General features: G+C 29.8%; 2 protein-coding genes across 2 annotated transcripts; both read left to right on the forward strand.

Annotated features, from left to right (window-relative positions):
* Positions 1–8164: 8164 nt before the first annotated feature.
* Positions 8165–8876, forward strand: LOC131653109 (heavy metal-associated isoprenylated plant protein 39-like). The gene is made up of 3 exons (XM_058923159.1): positions 8165–8221; positions 8338–8413; positions 8496–8876. The coding sequence occupies exons 1-3, from the start codon at positions 8219–8221 to the stop codon at positions 8699–8701; spliced, it is 285 nt and encodes a 94-aa protein (XP_058779142.1). The 5' UTR covers positions 8165–8218; the 3' UTR covers positions 8702–8876.
* Positions 8877–18503: 9627 nt separating this feature from the next.
* Positions 18504–19603, forward strand: LOC131653105 (heavy metal-associated isoprenylated plant protein 39-like). The gene is made up of 3 exons (XM_058923153.1): positions 18504–18659; positions 18860–18935; positions 19046–19603. The coding sequence occupies exons 1-3, from the start codon at positions 18654–18656 to the stop codon at positions 19363–19365; spliced, it is 402 nt and encodes a 133-aa protein (XP_058779136.1). The 5' UTR covers positions 18504–18653; the 3' UTR covers positions 19366–19603.
* Positions 19604–23730: the final 4127 nt, after the last annotated feature.

Raw genomic sequence — 23730 nt, forward strand, 5'->3', positions numbered from 1 at the left:
ATAAATGATATGTGGGACTTGTGGGTTAAAAAATTATCTCTGTGTTTTGAGGTTTATGATGAAATCGTTCCTGTTGATGAATACCAAAGAATTGTGTCGAATTGTATTTAGTAAAGGTTGTTGTTCCTTTGATTCCATATAATTGATGTTCGTGTGATTTATGATGTTTGTTTTATCAATGAATGGCTCATGAAAACTGGATGTTGTGTGATTCTGGAAAGATTAATCCGAGAAGGAATTAGTATCAGAGGAGTGAAATTTGAGGACGAAAGGATAAGGGACGGGGGCCACACCATGAGGGGTGGGCGCCCCATAAGAAGACAAAATATGAGGGTGGGGGCCACACCAAGGTTAAGGAGCGGGCACCCCAGTAGACAAGGTGGACGCCCCAGACATCACAATGGAAGGGGACAGACGTCCCTTAATTTTAGTGGCGGGGGCCACTTAAATTCTTTCCCCATCTTTTTATAATACTTAATTAATTAATATGTACCATATGGTGGAAATTAAAATAATCACTCCCTAAATGAGACTATAGGGATATATCACATTTTGATGTAAACAGGAAACAAGAGTGATTAATGGGACACTTTAGAAACAATAATATAAGCTGAACTAAGAGAGTTTAATTATAGTAGAAAAATAGCAGAGAATACCAAAAGTGAATAGTTTGGTAGCAGGGAATAGATTATAACAGGCTTAAATAAAATAGCTGGGGTGTGTACATGACTTGGTTGGCAGAGGTAGTGTGAGTTAGCAGGAGTGATAGTACATGAGTAGCAGAAAATAGATGTAGCCACATAATTCAATTGTGTTGAAACATAAGCAATTGTGATACCAGAGATTGGAATTAATAATTATAATTGACAAAACAGTACCGAATGGGAGTAGTAGTGATTTTAACCGATATGCTAAATAGCCGATTTGAGTCGGAATCGTTCGAATAATTACAGAATGTGTGTCAATCGTTTTGGTTGGATTGTTGCGTTGAGTACTTGTCGAGAAATGTGTGAATTTGCCGTTGGATTAATTGTATTAATTTGTTGTCGTTGTTTTGTGTTGTGATGTAATGCGACGTTGTGATGCGAATATTCTATGAATATTGTGAAGTGCAGGTAATGAAGTGACGATGAATTACCTCTAATTATTGGTAATATTTGTGTTATAAGGCGTATGCCTCGTGACGATTTTGTTGCGAATGTGTTGTGACGTTGCATTCATTGAGTCGCATATGATTGCATTTTGTGACGGCCTGAATTGGCAAACAGTGACGAAGACTTATGCCTGTTTTTTATGTCTCTATTAACTGACAATTGGCGATGGGGGCTGAAGCCCTGGGTACCACATGCATATGCATTGTTAGTGTCGCATTCTACATTGCATAAGTGTGATTTATTTGTGATGTATAGTGACTTGATGCATGACTTGAATTGTGACTATGAAATCGTGTGACTTTGAATGTGAATTAAACCGTTTTGGTTGAAATAGCAAGGTGAATTGAACGGTAAAAATTATAGCGCGACGTGATGAATTTTATGATTTCTAACTCTAATATATTGTTTATCATAACTTTATTTATATGGTTACATATCTCACCCTTTATTTGTTTCGCCGTTACCTTTATACTGGTAATGTGCAGGTGATTCGTAGTGATGAAGATTTAGCTGCCATTTCTTTAAGAACCGGTGTCGTCGCTCTGATACGTAGCACTCGGGGGGACGAATAATTGTTTATATTATTATTCATTGTTGTTATCACTTTTGTTGTGACACTTGAAGTTGGTTTGTTAGATATTTGATTTAGCTTAATTTGTCTCAGTGAGTAAAGTTGTTGAATGATATAATATGAATAGTTTTGAATTATGCTGCGTATTAATAAAAGTGGTTTGTTTTGGAGGATAAATCATGTTATTATTTGTTCATCCGTTATAAAAGTGTTATGTATCTGATTTAATGATTTTTATGCCGTTGCTTAAAGTTGAAAATTTAGCATCTCCTTTGTATGATGAAAATTTGAAACTCTAATTTTATTATAAAATACCGGGTAGAAATGAGGTGTTACAGCGCCCCCTTTTTATTTTAAGAGGAAACTTTATTTTTATTCATGTTAATGTATACATTTTAAAGGAGACTTCAGTGTTATTGACATTTCCTTTTAAAATGATAAAGGGGCATCAATAACGTTGGTGATACCATAGTAAAAAACTAAAAAATAAAAATAAAAAAAGAAAAAGTTTTTGGACTATTGGCGCATCCTTAAAGTAATAATGAAGCGCCAATAAAATTGACGAAACTGACAGGACAAAGACGAGTTTAAACATCACCAACCTGCCCCGTGTTCCTTTAATAGACTCGCCTCCTCCCCGTCTCCAATCGAGAGCAACACACCCACCTTGCCACACACCCACCTGCAAAAATTATAATTTATTTTTTAAACGCATATATTTTTCAAAATAACAAAAATGAATAATTAATTAAATATTTGATCATTTTAATAATAATGATAAGACTTGATATTATTCTTTAATTTATATTTTCAAAAAATAAATAATGATTTTAATAAATTTGTTATATTTAGAAAAGTAAATGAGTGATAAAATTAATAAGTTAAGATAAAAAATAAATTTAATAGGTCTGGGGAAGAGTGTGGGGAGGGTACTAGCATCCCTTGCCTCCGTAATTAAAGTCGAGTTTTGTTGGATATTTGTGGTTGTTGATGGATATGTGGCAGCAATTCAAACCTCCTCCCCCCAATTATAGTATATTGGATGCAACAAGCCACAATATTAGATTAACAAACATCTAGATTTAATCCCCAAAACATAGAAAGTAGAAACCATAAGTCGCAAATATGCTTTTATTGAACTGCTGCTCTCGCTGCCTACCATAATTATTGCTCTCTACCATTATTCTGATATGTTATGGTCCACTTCTTCGTGTTCAAATTCTATTCATTATTTTTCATATTTTTTTCTTGTCTTTTTGTTTCTTCTTTTTCAACAAAATTTCTTTGATGTGTGTTTGAGGTGTAAAACATGTTAATTGATGTGTGTTTTATTGTGTTCTATTTGTTAAAATTTTCAAATCCCTTCTCAAACTTCTGATGTTAAGTGTCTACTTTTATATATGATAGTGAACTTATTTTATGATTCAATGGAAATCATGTCATTATTTCGTATGGATTAAAAGCAACTTGTAATTTGTTTGAAATGTATTATTTAAAAGAATAATAGCATAAAATACACCAAAAAATATGATAGTGGAGAATACACGGATGAATATAATATTTGGAAAAAAAAATATTGTAAACCGATCAATCAAACAAAACTGAACCAAACCGACTAGTTTGGTTTGGTTCCATTTTTGAAAAATGTTAAAAACCAAATCAAACCAAACCAAAGGAGATATCATCGGTTCAAGCCTTTCTTGACCAAAAATCTGTCCAAACAAAACAGGCCACACCCTTATTCAGGATACTTTGAGTTCTTTAATGTGAATTGACAAATACACTAAGTGTACCTTTTAATAATATGTTACTTAAAAATATTTTCTACACTCCACTCATGCATTAATCAAGTAAAAAATGGTTTTAGAATAATTGAAATGGTAGAAAAACATAAATTTATATTTCTATTTCCACGTGTCTTTTCTGATTTCCGAGTGTATCTATTTATAGAGAAGTTTATATCCTTTGGTGAAGAGAAACACATTTTAGACTTTATTCTGCATTTATAATATTGAACGCATATATTTTTTCAGCTTTCAAATGAAATCACAATTGAAGCATTGGTATGGTCGGTAGGGGTGCTTGTTCAGCATCAGAGTCGTCTTAAATTTTTGGAGGTCCTATGTAGGTTAGTCACAATTTAATCAAAAAAAATGGAAATTTCTTTATAAACCTCCCAACCTTCTTGGTTACCTTTGGCGAAAATTCCAAAATGTCCCTATATTTCGGAAATGCATTTCCGAAATCACTTTTTTTTTAAAAGATTGATTTCGAAAGTGCACTTTCAAAAACACTTTATTTTTATGAAAAAAAGTGTTTTCAGAGATGCATTTCCGAAAACAGTCTTTTTTCCAATAAAAAAAAGGTGAATTCGGAGATGCACTTCCGAACTCACCCCCTGAAATATTTCGGAAGTACACTTCCGAAATATTGTCTGATACAGAAAACAAAAATCAAGGTGAATCAATTGTATTAATAATATAATTAATTTGTATTAATTAAAATTATATAATTACCAAGATAAGATTAAAATTAATTGATTATATAATTGTCTAATAAAATTAACTGACTAATTTCCAAGATTAGATTAAGTGTTCTTTAAAAAAATAAACTGCTGTATTCAATTATATTCATGTTAATTCTTTTCATTTTGGTACTTTAATTCTATACATAAAACTTTAAATTAGTAAAAATAATTATTCAATCTTTTCTTTTCAAATATTAATTCTTTTCATTTTGATAAAATTTTAAAATATTATTATTCTCTTAATTTAATTGTTTATTTTTTAATCTTTATTTATTTTTTTAATATATATTTTACCAATGATATGTCATTAAATAATCATTAGAACATATAAATTAATCAAAAAAAATTATATATATTTTAATATATTGAATATACAAGTATCGTGAGTATTTTATATACCATTGATAAAACTTTAAAATATTATTATTTTACTAATTTAATTATTTATAACTTTAATCTTAATTAATTTATTTTTTAACTATTATTAACTATTTAAAAAGTAAATAGTTGAATTATTAAATAAATTATTTATAAAATTGTAACTATTTAACTTAATTATTGAGATTATCTAAAATTTATTACGCTAATTATAAAATAGGTAAATTATAAATATAAATAGTTTAATAGTTACTTACAAAATATAATTTTAACTTTAATTAAAATTTATCACGTTAATTATAAAATATCTAAAAGTAATAAAATTTATAAAAAAATACAATTAAAATTTTAATTTTAACAATTAAAACTTAACTCAAATTTATAAATAAATTAATAAAATTTAAAAATTAAATAGGAAAATTATTAAACTAATAATAATTTAAATTTGTATTGATGAAATGTCATAAAAAAATCATTTTAAATACACAAGTGCACCACGTGAAACTTTGTAAAATAAAAATAAAAATTAAAATAGTAGCAAATAATTTAGAGGAATCATAATTTATAATTTTTTTAATATACTAAAAATAATAGTTGATAGATTCAAAAGAATAAAGAAACAAAGTATCAAAATGAAAAAAAAATTATTAATTGATAGAAATAAAATGAACTGAATATGACAGTCTTTTGGTCATTCTAATATAATAAATTCATTCTAATTTTGTGTATCATTATTAATATATAACAAATTTCCAAAATTATTAACATATCTTTTTTTATTCTAAAAGGAATGTACTTATACCATTTATATGATGTTTTATTTGATCGGTTCAAAATTTGAAATGGTTGTTTCCTATAATTAAAATCGATATATTTGTCTTTATTAACTAATAAATAGTATAAATCTTTGAAGATCTTAATTTTAAACCATCATTTCAAAATAATTCTATACTTCAAAACTTCTGCGTTTTTTCGCAAGTGTACTTCTGAAATCTTAAAAAATGGGATTTCGAAAATGCATTTCCGAATTCTGGAAAAATTTGAAAAAAAAATTATTTCGAAAATGCATTTCCGAAGTAGGAATATTTAGGGGTTTTCGCTGGGGGACAGTCCCATAGAGAGGTGAAAAAAGAAATTCTCTAAAAAATTAATATAGATCTTATTTAATCACAATTTAAATCGACAAATATTTCATGTGACCATATTTACCTATAATTTAACCTTAAGAAACTTGAAGTCCGCATTACACACTTTTAAAGACGGCTTTGTTCCAAATGTTGTGAGTTTATGCCTTACATTGCTTCATTTTGAATTTTAACTTTTATCACGGATAGTAATAAGCATTCAAAAGGTGGCAAATGTTGGAGTCAAACCATGGACATTTGGGTGAGATATGATGCACATTCTTAACATTAAGCCATATAATCCAATATGTTTCATTGTGTTTCCAAATATTATAAATCATTTATAATATAAAAAAATTTAATGGGTGTGGAAAAGTCCACAATATCCTTGTTTGATTTTTTTCCACCACATTAAAATTGTTTTTATTTGGTCTTTGTACAATAAAGTTCTTAATTTTATTATTAAAATAATACAATCCTCGTATTTTATCAAACTTACCAAATCTCTCTCCATTTTCTATTTTTTTTTCTCTTTCATCACTTTCTCACTTTTTATTCCACAAAAAAATCTATTATTGATCTATATATTTTTATATACGAAAAATGGAATTTATGATCCAAATATTTTTTATTAAAAAATGTATACGGAAAAAATTTATTCAAAAAATCTACTATTGATCTAAATATTTTTATATACGAAATTTTAATATTAATCCAAATATTTTTGTAAATAATACCTAAACAAAAATAATATTTGTATACGGAAGAAAATCTATTATTTATGAAAAATGGTATTTATGATTCAAATATTTTTTATTCAAAAATGGTATACGGGAAAAAATCTACCATTGATCTAAATATTTTTATATACGAAACTTATTATTGATTCAAATATTTTTGTAAATGATACCTAAGCAAAAATAAAGCTTGTATACGGGAAAAAAAAATGTATTATTGATCTAAATTTTTTTATATACGAAAAATTTAATATTGATCCAAATATTTTTGTAAATGATACCTAAACAAAAATAATATTTGTATGCGGAAAAAATCTATTATTTACGAAAAATGATATTTATGATCCAAATATTTTTATTCAAAAATGTTATACGGGAAAAAATCTACTTTTAACCTAAATATTTTTATATACGAAATTTACTATTGATCCAAATATTTTTGTAAATGATACCTAAACAAAAATGAAGTCTGTATACGAGAAAAAAATCTATTAATAATCTAAATATTTTTATATACGAGAAATGGTATTTATGATAAATAGATTTGATCAAAAAATGATATACGGGAAATAATCTATTATTGGTCTAAATATTTTTATATACGAAAATTTAATATTGATCCATATATTTTTGTAAATGATATTAAACAAAAAAAATATTTGTATACGAAAAAATCAATTATTTACGAAAATTGGTATTTTTGATCCAAATATTTTTTATTTAAAAATGGTATACGGGAAAAATCTACTATTGATCTAAATATTTTTATATACGAAATTTACTATTGATTCAAATAATTTTGTAAATGATACCTAAACAAAAATGAAGTCTGTTTACGGGAAAAAAATTTATTATTGATCTAAATATTTTTATATACGAGAAAGATATTTATGATCAAATATTTTTTATTCAAAAATGGTATACGAGAAAAAATCGATTATTAGTCTAAATGTTTTTATATACGAAATAATCTATTATTTATCTAAATATTTTTTTTCTTTTTAAATATTTTATTTAAAATAAATGATGTATCTAAATGCGCATAACAGAACAGAACTCGTGCGTATACATGAGTTTGTTACTATTTGTTACATAAATATAAACTTTCTTTGAAAATCTCTTACATTTTTCCCCGCACCCTCAATTTAATTGATTTTTTTTTTTTGTTAAGTTTGAAGTGGAGGCGATCAGGTCGAGTCAGAGGTGAATTTTTTTTTACACGCTTAAGTTGAAAAGTGAGGTAATTTGGAAGGAAAATGAATCATTGTAATAATTTTTTTCAAATAAATATTTTTTTTTTCATTCTTGTCGTGGTGATGTCACAATTAACTTAAATTTTGTCTGAGACTAACCAGTTGTATTATACTACACCTACCTCGTAAGCAAGAGTTGTAAGGCGTGTTGGAGAATCAGCCACCAAGCAATAATTTAACAACTTTTTAACTAACACTTCACTTAAACTAAGATTAAAAGCCTTTTTTTTCTCAATTGACCGATTCATTTTTTGTGCTGTGACTTTTGAGAGAACTTTCGTGTTATGATTCAAACTTTAATGTTCACACGGTTATTAAATTAAAGAAAAAACAACATTATTTCAATTGACTTGTTGACTTCACTGTGCTTTTTATATAAATAATTGACAACTCTCATTCTTACTTCATCACCACTTCATTGGTTTGCAATTCTAACCAACAATTCTTAATTACCTCTCACAAACTTCAACTACAATGGTAATAATTTGAATCATGAAATCCATTTCCTCTCTTTAATTTCTCATTTAATTTACTCTAATCTTGTGGTTTCTTACTATATCCTTTAATTAATCCTTATTTATTTTGTGTAACAGAAAGTAGTATTGAAGGTGGACTTTAATAATGACAAAATCAAGCAAAAAGTTATGAAGACATCATCTAGTCTTTCAGGTATTGAAATTTCATATCATATATTTACTATATAAATTACTATTTCTATAATCAAAGATTGAATGATTCAATGATTTTGCAGGAGTTGAATCAATATCAATGGACATGAAAGAGAAGAAATTGACATTATTAGGAAATATTGATCCGGTAAAGGCAATATCCAAGCTAAGAAAATTGTGTCATGTTGAAATAGTTTCTGTTGGACCTCTAGAGGAGAAGAAGGAGTCAAAAAATGAGTCTATTCCTATTATGTGCTATGAACCCTATCCATTCTATTATCAAATCTAATAATGATTACTGTTGTATCTTGAGTGTATAAGAAAAAAAATCCTAACGACTATATTATTTTTATTTTTTTAATAGCAAAATAATATATTAATAGAGAAGTGTAAACCAACAAAAAAATATATCCAAAATGTCATTAAATTTTTAAATCCTTAGGCCTGAAATTCCATCTCAATTAATTGTTTTTGTTAAGACTGTCTAAAATTCCTGACTCTGCCACTGCAAGAAGGAACGAGCTTAAGACCGTCTGCCATCATGACTTTAACCAAATGGAAATGGAATAACACAGTCTTGTACTAGTACAACCAACATATGAAAAATATGTCTCATATTCAGGCCAAACCTAAAATATTTCAACTCATATATGAACAAGTTGATATTCTTTGATAGCTTAGCTCTTGATGACCAGATTGTTGTCCTCTAAAGATCAAATCGGATCATTGTATGATTTTTTTTTTCCCTTTTAATGAATAATTTTCAATCAGAAACTATGTGTGAAGACGAGAGACTTTCTTAAGTCAAAATTCTGTGTAAAAAATCGAAGATAGTGCCAATTGGTCAAGAAAATACTTTAGTGATTGTAATATGTTTGATTATAGGGAAAATTCTTCAAGTATGAAGGGAATGAGTTTATTACCTAGTTGTGATTGTGAAATAGGAAAATTCATTGTGTGTCTTTGTCTTTGTCTTTGTCTTTCCCTTACCTCCTTACTTCATGTTTTTAACTTGACATATTTCATTTCACCAAGGTTCCAAATGAAAAATGTGTAAATATAATTATATAAATAATTCTACTCACTCACTCTTGTTTTTTTTTTCCACCTGCAGTAGCAATCATTCTTTGCTAGTCATATTCATCTTAATTGTCAAGATAGTCCTATGGTGATAGTATCCTTCGATACAAAAGATAATCAATCTTCTTGGTAGTTGACATTCTATTTCCTAATACAATTGTTCATCCATTGAATTCTATTTGTTCTCATCCTTCCCAAAGGTACCAACTAAAAAAGATCTAACAATTCAACACTCAAAAAAATTTCCTCCACGAATGATCTTAATAACTATTTGTCAATGGATAACTACAAGTGGAAATTTTCCTCACAACTAAATAATAAATTTCCACAAAAACATACATACCTTACTCATTTAAGTAAATGAATCAAAACACTAGTTTCAAAACTTAACATTTAACTTCCCCAAGAAGATCATACCAAATGATACAATCTCGTTTTTTCTTTACCTACCTTCCTATGGGGTCATTCCCAGCGAAAACCCCACTTTACCCCGCTTCGGAAATGTATTTCTGAAATATTTTTTTTTTCTAAATTTTTTCAAACTTCGGGAGTGCATTTCCGAAAAAATCCCAAAAATTAGGGTTTTGATTAATTCAGAGATACATCTCCGAAAAAACAAAAAAAAAATTAAAAATCCCAAAAATTAATTTTAGGATATTAATTAATTCACATATCATAAATTTGATATAATTTATGAGTAATGAATAATAATTATTATATATTTTGATATAATTTATGAGTTATGAATAATAATTATTATATATTTATATTCTGATTCATATTTTAAAATTTAAAATAATTTAAATTTAAAAAATTAAAATGATTTCACTTACAAAATGAGTTATAATTTTTATTTATATATTTATAATAATTATTATATATTTAAAAAAAATTAAAAATGAGTGTTTTAATTTATATATTTATATAATAATTATTATAATTATTATATATTTATAAAAATTATTATATATTTATGTATTTATATAATAATTATTATATATTAATTATAAATATATTTATATATTTATATAATAATTATAAAAATTAAAAAAATGAGTGTTTTAATTTATAATAATTATTATATATTTATATATTATATATTTATATATTTCACTTACAAAATTAATAATTATTATTATTATATATTTATATATTTCTATTCTGATTCATAATTAAAAATGAGTTATAATTTTTTATTTAGTTTAAAAAAATTAAAAAAATATTTTGTCTTAATTTTATTTAATGAATAAATTTTATATTTAACTCTATATAATTCAAAATTTACTTATGAAATTAAAATGCTTTTGATTTATATAAGTTAGTAAAATAATTTTTAACTTTAAAGTTGTTTAGAAAATTTTGATTCACCTTGATTTTTATTGATTCACCTTCATTTTATTGATTTACCTTGATTTTATACCTATTAATTGTATTGATTCACTTTGATTTTAATTTTTTAATAATTATTAAATTCGCCAGAGGTGACTAAGAAGGTTAGGAGGTGGGTAAAAAAATTTCCTACAATCTTCTACTAAATTTCTCGTCCTTCTCACGCTTAATCCTTGAGTGAGTCTCTAATTTCAATCATATGAACCCATCACTCATCTTAACCATTTCGGATCATGAAACACCATGTAAAAGTCTCGAGAAATAAAAGGGAGATGCTCTTAGAAAATAAACAGTAGAAATTGAGAAGAAGATCATAAAAAAGGTTTAAGATGATTTGAAGGAGGCCCAAGGTGCTTTGTAAACTTCGGGATATGAAAAAAGCATACTTAGAGAACCAACTCTCAACCGTCGTATATGCCATTTACACTTGCCTTCATCAATATTTTTAGAATGCCATGTAATAGGTTGAGCTTTTCCACCCTACAATTAAAATATTTATAGAGAGTATCCATGATGAACAAAGGATTATGGACGGGAAGATAGTTCTTATTGGGGGAAATTTTGCATCTTAGCCTCCTTCCCATTTGACATGTGTTTTTGATATCTTTGTTTTCTATTGTTCATGTTGGCTTGTTTCTTTAACCTATAATACTTGTGATGGCCTTAACTATTGAAATGAAGTTTGCGTGATTTCTTTGCTCCATTATTCATATAGAGTCTTATCTATTTTCTAAATAATTTATTAAGTATTTTCAATTTAGTTAATTGAAGAAGTCGTTAGATTACCATAACTTATCTTGAGGGCGTGAATAGATATCCTAGACTATAATGGCATTTTAAACTCTTAAGAAAAAAAATAAAAAGTCATTTAGAAAAACATATAAGCGAAAGATCTTATTCTAGATCAAGTTATAGTCTATACGAACCAGGCTATTGGAAACTCAGATGTGCGAGCCTAGTGGAATTAAGATAATGTTAAGATATACCAATACATGATCATTTCAATTTAATCACTCAAAATCAATCAAGAGGTTTCCAATCTCCAATGAAATTGTATAAAGCAAAATATTGCACTTTTATCAAGCACTTGAGGTGCTAGCGAGTTTTCAGAATTTTTCTATTGATTTGTGTTGATAAAAAAACTACTTATAATCAAAGTGATTATAAGCTCCTCAACACATTGCCTTAAACAAAAACAATTGCATAAAAATTCTTACGATTCGACCGATCAAACCATGCTATTCGATAAATTATGTAATGGAATTAAAGCAAGTAGAGAGAGACACAATGATTTGTTTAGGCAGTTCACCACTCGTCCTCGTTATGCATGGCTACATTTGCCCCTAGTTCCATTTTGGAATTGAGATAAATTTCTTACTATTCAAAAGATCCATTAATAGAGAAATGTTGCAATCCTACACCCTTATGGTTGATGTTGATCCAACAAAATTCTCTTTGCTTGATTAGAGTGAAATCAAGCCCCAACAATCCAATCGATCCATCGTCTCGCGCTACTAGGCTTGGAAGAAACTCCCGTTCTTAAATATCTTCTCTCGGTCGAATTCAACTGCAAACTGTTGTTACAAGATTACCAAATGATCCACCGTCTCGTACTACTAGGCTTGCAAGAACCACCTGTTCTTCAAGGTCTTCACTCGATCGAATCCAATTTGCATAACTCTTGCCAAAACCCCTCAAATCTTCACACGATCTTGAGGTAAAAATTATCACTATTTTTCCGGATGAAACCCCTTTGATTCTAAACCCTAATCTTAAATTATAACCAACCTAAATTGAATGTTATCAGCTGAGTCTATATGGCACCCCAACAAAAGATGATTATGTGTGATTTTCCAGTGTGTATGCATAGGGTCAAGATTAAAGATGAATAGAAATCAAGTAAATTTTTATGGTTTCATCAATTTAAAAGGACGCATGAGAGATGTATTTATAGTGTGAGTGCTTCACCAACAAGAGAAAAGTGGAAGATAAAACACAATTGAAATAATGACCAAAAACATATAGGATGTGTCGGCTTGAAACATGGATGTGCCGGCATGTAACACCCCAAATTCTACCCGAAATTATAATGCGGAAAATATCAGAGTATTTAAAATTTCAAACAACAAATTGGAGTATCACATATCAACTAAAAACTTCAACTTGTATTTCATTCAACAATATAAATAACCCCCCAAGTGCTACGTATCGGAGCGACACACCAACAGGACTCGATGAAGCAACAAACTTCCATAGCTATACTTGAGTACCTGCCCATTTCCCATGGTAGGGGAAATATCAGCAGAAAGGGTGAGATATCAAACTATATAAATAGGATCATGATAAATCATATATTAGGTAAAGAATATAAATGAATCACCGCCTCACACAACATTAACATAAACAGCACAAAGAACATCATCGATGACTAGTCATGATATCAACGTATAAACATATTCGACAGGTCATCATATAAGCATCATCAACAGGTCAACACATAGGCGTCTTCAATAAGTCAACAAACAATCATCAATATCATCATATAGGCATCTTCAACAAGTCAACATATAAGCGTCATTATCAATAGATAAACATTTTCAACAAGTCAACGTATAAGCGTCATTATCAATAGATAAGCATTTTCAACAAGTCAACGTAGAAGCATCTATATCGTCATATAAGCATCGCAATACACAATCAACAACTCCAACAACAACGGACAACGACTCAAATGTGACTCAATTGTGCATATGCATGTGGTACCAATCGGAGCTTCAGCCCCCGTCACCAATTGCCCAATTCAGAGGCACAAGGCATAAGCCTTCGTCACTAGTTTGCCAATCCAGGCCGTCACAGAGTATGCATATGAAATGTGACTCGACAAACAAGATAACACATCATACTTATCACAATCACATATCGTCACGAGGCATAAGCCTATATCACAATCAATTACCATCTATACGAGGTAATTCACGTCATCAGAATATTTCATCTTCACTTAGTCACAAAATCATCATCACAAATATATACATCACGTATTACAAATCATCACAAAACATCGTCATGTTTCGACACATCATCGCAATTATACAACTTCACATGTAAACAAGTCATTACATATATATCCTAATGCTTCGACATATCACAACAAACATACAACTTCGCGTATTAACAAAATCGTCACAAATATACAATTCGCATATCATCAAGACTATTATAATTATCATCACGTTTCGGCACATCGGCACGATTACTCAATTTCACATATTAACAAAGTCATCCAAATCAAACCACAATTTTCGATCAATTCGTAAGATAATCTCAACATGCTAATTTATCAAGTAAACCGAATCAACTTCCAATTATCAACTAATTCAATTAGACATAATATTATTTATCAAGACAACATCATTAGCATAGCAATATATTATTCTCAACATAAATATTCAACCAAATCACAATTACGGTCAAATTCTCAAGATACCGTAATTTACCGATAAATCGAATAATTGATCCAAGTCCAGGTGTATACCAAACAAATAGACTCATTACAATTATTTCAACTATCAATTAATCAACCGATTAATAATCATATTATATTAATTCCAATTCTATTATATTCTATTCCTAAAATGTGTGACAATTCCCATCACAAAACCAACATTTATTTATAAAGAATATTTAAATCAAACACAATTTTGGTTGATTCGTAAAGTATCACAATTTCAACAAAATAACACCACCATATTAACCTACTAATTAAACTTAACTACCACGTAAATTTTCATCAAATTTTGGACAACTAATTATACCGCTTAATTCGGTTATTTCGATCAAACGGGACTGTTTTGAATTAATTGCTACTGTTTTCAAAATTCATTAATCTACCATTTCAATTAAATTTCATTTCTTAACTATGTTTCACTTTCCATTATAACATGTCATTCAATAACTAACCATTATGTTTCATTTCTATTAATCTACTATTCACTATATGTTTCTTTATAACACTATAGGTTTATTTATAAACACTAGTTAAAACATGAAAATAGAATAGGTAAATGTTAGAATAACAAGCTACCAAACTAACAGCATATGAGTTAAATAGTTAGAACAAAAAGGTAAGTGTCATGTGGTGCTTATTTCTCATATATACTATCATATATATTATGTATGTGTTTTCATAAGAGATGTCATTGAGAATAAGAAAACAAACAGGCACATGATGCACCGAAACAAAACAATATAGCATACAAGAAAAATAACAAATGGGTGCCGCCGGCAATTGCAAGCTCACTTTCCAGCTACGCCAAATTTCAATGAACAGCAACTTTACGAAAATTAATTGCAAAACATTTTAACACAACACAATGTCCAATCTATACCCTAACCCACATACAATCCATCATATTCCCATTTAGGTAGTAAGAATCCCCCCTTACCTTGGATTGAGTGCAGCTTTAAGAAGATTCAATGGAAAAATTGAAGAAAATTGACACTTAAGAGCAACACTTTGGGTCTCCTTTTCTCCTCTTCACAAACCCTACTTTTCTCCCCTCTTTTCCTTCTTTTCTTTTCTCGGTTACTCCTTTCTCTCTCAATGCTACTACCATGTTTTTATTTTTAAAGAAAAACTATCTTAGTCATTTAATATACTAATGGGCCTAACAAAATATACCCCTTAATACTTAGAGATGTCATTATTTAAGCCCAAAATCTTTCTACACTTAATATAAAAATAATACTTCCACTTAAATATTATTAAAATAAAATCCGATTATTTTAATATATCGATTGAATATTCAGTGTCTCATATTTCCGGTCTAATCTTAATTACTCAGATAATTCCCAAAACGCTAAACATTAACTCATTAATATTTTTAATACTAAAAATATTAAAATCTTCGATTAAATGTTGATCCGCTATCCCGAACTAATACCGACTAAATTGCCCCAAAACGCGAAATTTCAGTAAACATCACAAATGTCTAAATTAAGCCAATAATTATTTTTCCAGGCGTTACACGGCACATTAACCTAATTTTAACAGCATGTGCCGGCCTGTGTAGGTTAATGTGTCGGCCTGAGCAAGTCACATGTGCCGACCTGAACATCGTATATGCCGGCACATGATATGTAAACTTGCAGTATGTGTCAGCCTGAAAGGTGTATGTGTCGGCCTAAATGAATCAGCGACTACAGGCTTTAATATTGAGTTTTATGTGTCGTCCTGAAGAATGTATGTGTCGGCACATGCAATGCATTTTAGTGCAGAAATTGTTTTTCATGGCTTTGGCTCAATTTCAACCTTGTTTTAAATGATTCCTAATATTTCTAATGTAAAGATGCACATATATACTCATAGACAGCATTCAATGTACAAAAAGCTAATTCAATCCTAGTTTTGACATCATATAAAACATCTCTAAAAGGAAACTCCCCCTTTTTTATGATGGAAAAACTCAAGTTTTTAGATAATGCTTTTCGTGAATTCCATGAAGGCTCCCCCTGAATATGTGCATCCATCTTCTCTTGTACTTCTCCCCCTTTGACAACATCAACAAGAAACAAAGCACATAATGAGAAGTGTCGAAATTCACACATATACGAATAAATCACACAGAGACTATTTGCAAAAGTAAGAGCGTAAACACACATGGTTAAGATTAATAAACAGGCCAAAACACAATACGATAACACAAACATGCATTAACACTATTTGTTCATACATGCGCTGATAAAACAACACAAACAAAATGCACTTTAAAGAGGTAACATTGTTATTACATGATTAACGAAAACCAAAACAGAAACATGATATGCATAATGCAATGATAGACACAAGACGATGCATGACACGACTCCAACAACAGCCGAAAAGCCTAAGAGAAACAGGACGCCAAGATCTAAGCACTAAACTCCGAACTTCAGTTCACTTATGTCATTATGGATGGCCAGAATATGTGCATCCTGAGAATCCAAGTGTGGAGTGCGGAGAACGTTGGATGTAGATTGTGCTCCTATGTGGTGCTTGCACTCAGAGGTTGGCATGTTCCTCAAGAACTATAGCACCTTGTCGGATTTGGGTCTGTCTTATTAGGCATTTGACTGGCCATAAACAAGGTGTAATTTATAAAGATAAACATTGTATTAAATTTTTAAAAAGGGTTAAATATGTTTTTGTTCCCTATAAAATTATCAAATTTTATTTTTGGTCCCTATTAAAAAATGACATGTTTTGGTCCCCACAAAATCATTATGCACGTAGTTTTAGTCCCCACTGTTAAACCAATGTGTATTTTTGAATGATTATTTTACAAACATGTTTAGAACGTTATAAAAAGTTCCTCGAAAAAAAAGGAACTCAAAATTTGATTTATAAGTCGAGATTTACATTACTTTTATCATTATCTTTTAAAATTTAAATATTCATATTTAATTCTTCTGATTTTAAAAAAAATCTATAATTTTATAAAAAAATATTTTATAATATTCTAAACACATATGAAAAAAATTATTCAAAAATTTAAAAGTTTAAGGATGATTAAACATTTTTCAAAATCTTTAAAATTAGTAGGGACTAAAACTGAACGCATAAAAATTTTATAGGGACTAAAATATATCATTTTTTTAATAGAGACTAAAAAAAAATTGAAATATTTATAAGAATAAAAACATACTTAACCCTTTTTAAAATTATCTTAATTGATAAAAAATAAATCAAAATTAAAAAAAAAATACATAAAGTAACGAAGAATAAGATACAAATTATACTTCAACAAAATTATAGTTTGTTATGGTTTGGTCTAACAGCCATTTAACAAAAGCCCAACAAAAGATATGGTATGAATAGCCAGAGGCCCAAATGCTTCACAAAGCAAGGAAACCTATTGATCAAAGTAAGTGTAGATGTGAGAATCTATGTCTTTGAGACATATTTTTCTCTAGAGAAGACTCTAAAGACTTAAACCCTAAAATTCTATTATAAAGTTTTAACAAAGGCATCAAAGTCAAATACACACTATTTTAATCTTATATGCCTCTTATTTTTTTATTTTTTTTAACCGACCGGTATCCGCGGGGGAAAGGGGCCCCACGTGACTAAGCCGGACCCGGACTCGGAGGCAACGGCACCGTGGCCCCATGGCGTTTTTGACTCCAGCCGGGATCGAACCCGGGTACTAGCCAGTTTCGTCCCTTTCTGAAGAAAGCTCATTTGCCAACTGAGTCAATTCTTTGAGGTTATATGCCTCTTAATTTCGATCCTCACTAATTTGAACATCAAAGTATTTGCAGGTCACTCGTTCAAAGATATTGAGACTCAAATTTAATACGAGAATTCATCATCAAATCTAGTTTAACCAATTCAATATTTACAACAAGGTCATAATTTAATTTATTCATAAAAGATATGGCCAAAAAACTTCACTATTTAGGATTCCATATGACTCATTAAATATTGAAATCATATGTGATATTTGGAGTGGCATAAAGGAGGATATAAAAGTTAAGAAATAATAAAATGGCTTTTGAGGTCTTACACGGCTCTACTATGCTGACCAAGTGACCAATGCTATATCACAAATTCACTTGACAATTTAGTTGACTTTGTCTCTATTCTAGCATTTAATTTCTTACAACTTTCTATATAATAAAACCTTATACAAGCTTTTAGTTTAACAGTTCATAAAGAACATTACTCTTCAAATTCCTTACACACCCCTCTATTACCTTCCTTAGCAACTCTACTACACTAGCTTCAAATCAATATGATGGTATGAATTTCTACCCTTTTTAAAATTTTATTTCCTAATTAAGAAATCATTACAATATAAATTTTTTAAAATATTTTTCTTAACTTTAATTTCCTTTTTGAATATTAAATTGGAGATTGTTTTCTGAATTTTCATGGTTAGAAGAAATTATTATAACTATAAATTAGTTCTAAAACTCTTTGATTTTTTTTCTTGGACAGAAAATAGTGCTAAAGGTAGAACTCCATGATGATAGAATCAAGAAAAAAGCCATGAAGACAGTATCTGGTCTTTCAGGTATGAATTTCAATTTCAATATCTAATCATTTTATAAAGTTATATACTTTTTCATATTTATAAAACCATGAAGAGAAAATGGATATATAAATTATTTTAAAAAATTTCAGGAGTTGAGTCTGTTGCCGTTGACATGAAGGATCAAAAGTTGATATTAATCGGAGACATAGACACCGTTAATGTGGTTGAAAAGTTAAGGAAACTATGTCATGCTGAAATAGTTTCAGTTGGACCAGCCAAAGAAGAGAAGAAGGAAGAACCAAAAAAAGAAGAGCCAAAGGAAGAGCCAAAGAAGAAGGATCCAAAAGAAGAATTGGCTGAGCTTGTGAAAGCATGTGAATCATATTATAATCAAATGAGACAGCCAAATTATCCTTATTATTATTATAGAACTGTGGAAGAATATCCTAGTGGGTGTGTTATTTGTTGAAATATTAAAATAGTATGGAATTTTAAAGTAAATAAATGAGAATAAAAAAGAAGTTTGAGGTTGGAGAAGAGTTATGGTTCATTTTGATGATATATTCCTTTTTTTTTCTTTTTTTTTTTTTTGTCTTAGGTATAAAAAAGGGGACTACAAGAAGGGATAAACATATTTTGTACTTTATTTTGTGGGATAGCAATATTTTGAATTTTTCTTGTCTTAATAATACAATGTATTCAAAATTATGGTTGAGTTATCTTGAAAGTGACAAGAGATTTGTTTTATTTATTTAAATGCAAAGTTATGTATCTTCTATTGGCACACAAAATTCACATTTTTGAGTCATATATAAGAACTAATTATAGTACAAGTTGTGTGTCAATTCATACCCACTACATTGAAATTCCTTGTCATCTATATATCCAACTTAACACTTAAAACAAAAACTTGTTAATTTGTACTATTGAGAATAGTCAAATTCAAAGAGAAAGCTCCTAGAAGAGCTTATTTGACATTCAAACACATATATATTATGAGTTATTTCATAATCATTAAAACATATTTTTAATTTTTCATTTCAAAGATGTAATTTTTCAAAAGATTAGTTGAAGTATGTTTCTTAGAGAAGATAAAGAAAATTGGTGATGTGAGATTCTTTGTGAGGAAAATTTATGGAATTTTAGTTTGGATGAGAAGATTCTTTTAGTGGTTGTAATCAGATTTGGTTATAGTGAAAAATCGTTCAATTGATCCCTTAACACATGATTCTAAGACACATAAATTTTGTGCGCACAGAAACTAAAACACAGAACTTTCACACATTCTGGCCAAACATGCACAATTTGGCATATGCAAAAGCACAATTAGTACACACGTCCAAGACAAGACCTTTTCACTTAAAACTACAAATACTAAAGCCCCCAAAGATCAATCTATATGTAAGATTATACTTTTAGCACTAAAATCCTAAGGAAACTAACATGAATCGCGGAGTCTTACAGGGTCAAGGATGAAAAAAATTCACTTTGTCATGTTATACGTCACTTCAAAAGCTAACGCAAAACCTGGTAGTTTCTGAGGAATTTTTGACATGGCTATCTTTGTTAGAGGAGGTCATCTCCTTTTTGCACTTCTTACCTCTTTACATGTTTTTGTTGTGGTTCGTGTTCCTCAATATAAGGTTAAGGCTCCTCAGAATCGGTTGCATGTCAATGTACGTGGTTCTCTATGATTTTCATGTTGATTTTTTGTTTTGATATTCTTCGTGTATGTTATTCATTTTACCTTTCTCTTTATCATTGTGATGGTTTCCTTTATCACTAATTTTGATATTTTTTTCCTTTTTTCGGTGGTGCTCTTTCTATGATATTCATTTTTTGATGGATTCTTTCTCTTACCGATGAGACGTCCTCTTTGCATGTTTTTGTTACTATTTGCGGCTTTCGATTTGGATTTGGTCTCCCCCTGGCTAGGATGGATCTCATTGATTTAAGGATTTATGTGAATGTGAGTATTACCATGTGAGAATTGGATCGAACTCTAGTGGATCGAAAAGTAGCTTCCTGTTTCAAAAGAGAATGTGTCCAAGACCTACATATTATAGTCGAAGTCTGTTCTAGTATGTGGGTGTCGAAATGTTAGGGTTGTTAGTATTTGGAATTGGGCCTGTTTTTTATGTTTGTTGAAGCACGCATTGTGGCAGGCAACAAAAGATTTGGAAATATTTATCCGGGAATTATCGTGTCCACAGAAAATGTGTAGAATGCCATTCAACGGTTTCTACGTTTACAAGCTTGGGTTTGAATGTATAAAAGTATAAAATGGAAAAGTAAATTTTAACACAAAAGAAACCATTCTCCGGAAAGATAAGATTTATCAAGCATTGCATGCAATCTAATTCTCACAAGCTTAAACTTATCGACCAATTATACTCAACCTACGATACTCGTCAATGTCATCATGTATCTCTCACATCAGTGTCCATTTCTGGAGCACCTACGAGATCAACTCACAACCAAGGTTATCTCTAACGCAAAGTCGTAAGAACATCCGTATTCTCGCATCGACGATATCTCGCGCTCCTCTCAAACACGAAAGCCTTAAGGACAGATACACAAGTGATTTTCAGCTCTAAATCTATCTCTAGAGTTTAGAAACTAATAGATAATCATCCTAGATAAAGATTCAAGAATTTTATCTCTAAAGCAACCCAAATATACCGCCATGGGCGAAAATATACATGAGTTCAAAGTAAATACATACACAAAACCCAATTATAAGAAAAAATACAAATAAGAAAAGGAATTAACTGAACATCTCCTGGTTTATCAGCTCCGTTCGACGATCAATCCACCTCCAATAATCCAAATGCAAGCTCCATAGTTGTTTTCTAACCTAATCTAACCTAAAAATGAGAGTGATGAAGTTTGTGAGCAAAAATCTCCAAAACCCCTTAACCTAACTATGTTACAAATGAAAGAATATAAAGCAAAATTTTTGCAGGCTGGCTCCACGAGCTCAGAAAAGTTTTCTTCTCTGTTTTACGTTTATGCTAGCACGCTTGAGCTTGGCTTAGCAGACTTCTGCATAATTTCCATTTTATTGCTCAAAAACTGCGTAATCAAAGTCGTGCCTTCGACACTTTATTCCTCGAGGCTCCGATATGTCTAAATAGCAATAAATAAAAGGAAAAACTATCAAACGATACATAAAATGAATCAAAACGTAAGTATAAGAATATTTACACAAAAGTTGGGAGTTTATTACAAAAACCAAAAGAATAGAATCGATAAGTGCCACAAATATATACTCAAAATATCGATATTTTGGCACTTATCAATGTCCAATTGTTTAAGTTAGCTTGTATTCTAAGTTGGCTTGTAATGGGTACTTATGAAAAATCTCATTAGTTTAGTATGTTAGGTTTATTATAAATAGCATACTAGTCTCTCATTATTGCATACTGCAAATCCTAATATAGGGTAAGAGGGTTATTTGTTATTCTTGTAACACTTGGAATATTGATTTAAAGAGAAAGTAAAGAATAATAGTTATAACCAATTACTTTGTGTTATTATTGATCCCTTACTTTTTCTTACCCTTGTGGGTTTCTTGCCAAAAGAAACCTATTATACTTTGCGATTCCGACATCATTTTTCACAATAAATTGGTGCAATGAGCATGAAGAAGATGCCTTCAACAAAGCATGAGATTTAAAAGTTCACTGGAGTGAACAATTTCGGTCTGTGGCGCTTGAAGATAAAAGCCCTACTGGTTCAGCAGAATTGTTTGGAAGCATTGAAGGGAGCGGTGGCTATGGACATTGCGTTAACAGAAAAAGAAAAGACGGTCATGATAGAGAAAGCCCTCAACGCAATTTTATTGACCCTCGGTGATAAGGTTCTTCGACAGGTATCAAAGGAGACAACGACATCAGGGTTATGGGTGAAACTTGAAAGTTTGTACATGACCAAATCGCTGGTAAACTGACTCTACTTGAAGCAAGATTTGTATTCATTCAAGATGATTGAAGATAAAGTATTAGCTGAATAGTTGGATATGTTCAACAAGTTAATTCTTGATCTTGAAAATATTGATTTGAAGATCGATGATGAAGATCAAGCGCTATTATTGTTGTGCGCTTTGCCTCGAACACATGCTCACTTCAAAGAAACTCTCTTGTATGGAAGGGGGTCCCTGACCTTTGAAGAATTTCAATCACCCATGTATTTTAAGGTCTTGAACAAACAAATACAGCATAAACCTTCGACTGCTGGTGAAGGTTTGTCCGTTAAGGAAAAATTCTTGCGAAAGGAGGGTAAGTTCAACAAGAAGAAGGGAAAAAGTCAGCAGAAGTCTTATAGTGGCGAAGCATCTAGTATTCAATGTTGTCATTGTAAGAAGGAGGGTACACAAGAAAGGTGTATCTTGAAGTCTTGAAAGATCATAGAGGTAAGGATAATGGAAATGCATTCATTGATTAAGATGATTTTGAATCATCTAATGTTCTTGTGGTTTTAAGCAGTGACTCGAGTAAGGAGTGGATTATGGATTCAGGTTGCACTTGGCACATGAATCCAAACAAATACTTTTTCGAGAAATTATATGATCAAGATGGTGAATCTATATTGTTGGGAAACAACAAAGCTTGTAAGATTGCAGCTGTTGGATCTGTGAGATTCAAGCTCCATGATGAGTCAATAAGATTGTTAATTGAAGTCAGGTATGTTTCTAATTTGAAGAGAAATTTGATTTCTCTTGGTGAATTCGACAAGTAAGGATATGTTTTCCAAGGAGAGAAAAGTATCCTAAGAGTCATGAAGAGGTCAAAGGAAATCTTGAGAGGCGTGAAGAAACATGGCTTGTATACCC

The sequence above is a fragment of the Vicia villosa genome, linkage group LG2, assembly GCF_029867415.1.
Source record: "Vicia villosa cultivar HV-30 ecotype Madison, WI linkage group LG2, Vvil1.0, whole genome shotgun sequence".
Classification (NCBI taxonomy): Eukaryota; Viridiplantae; Streptophyta; class Magnoliopsida; order Fabales; family Fabaceae; genus Vicia; species Vicia villosa.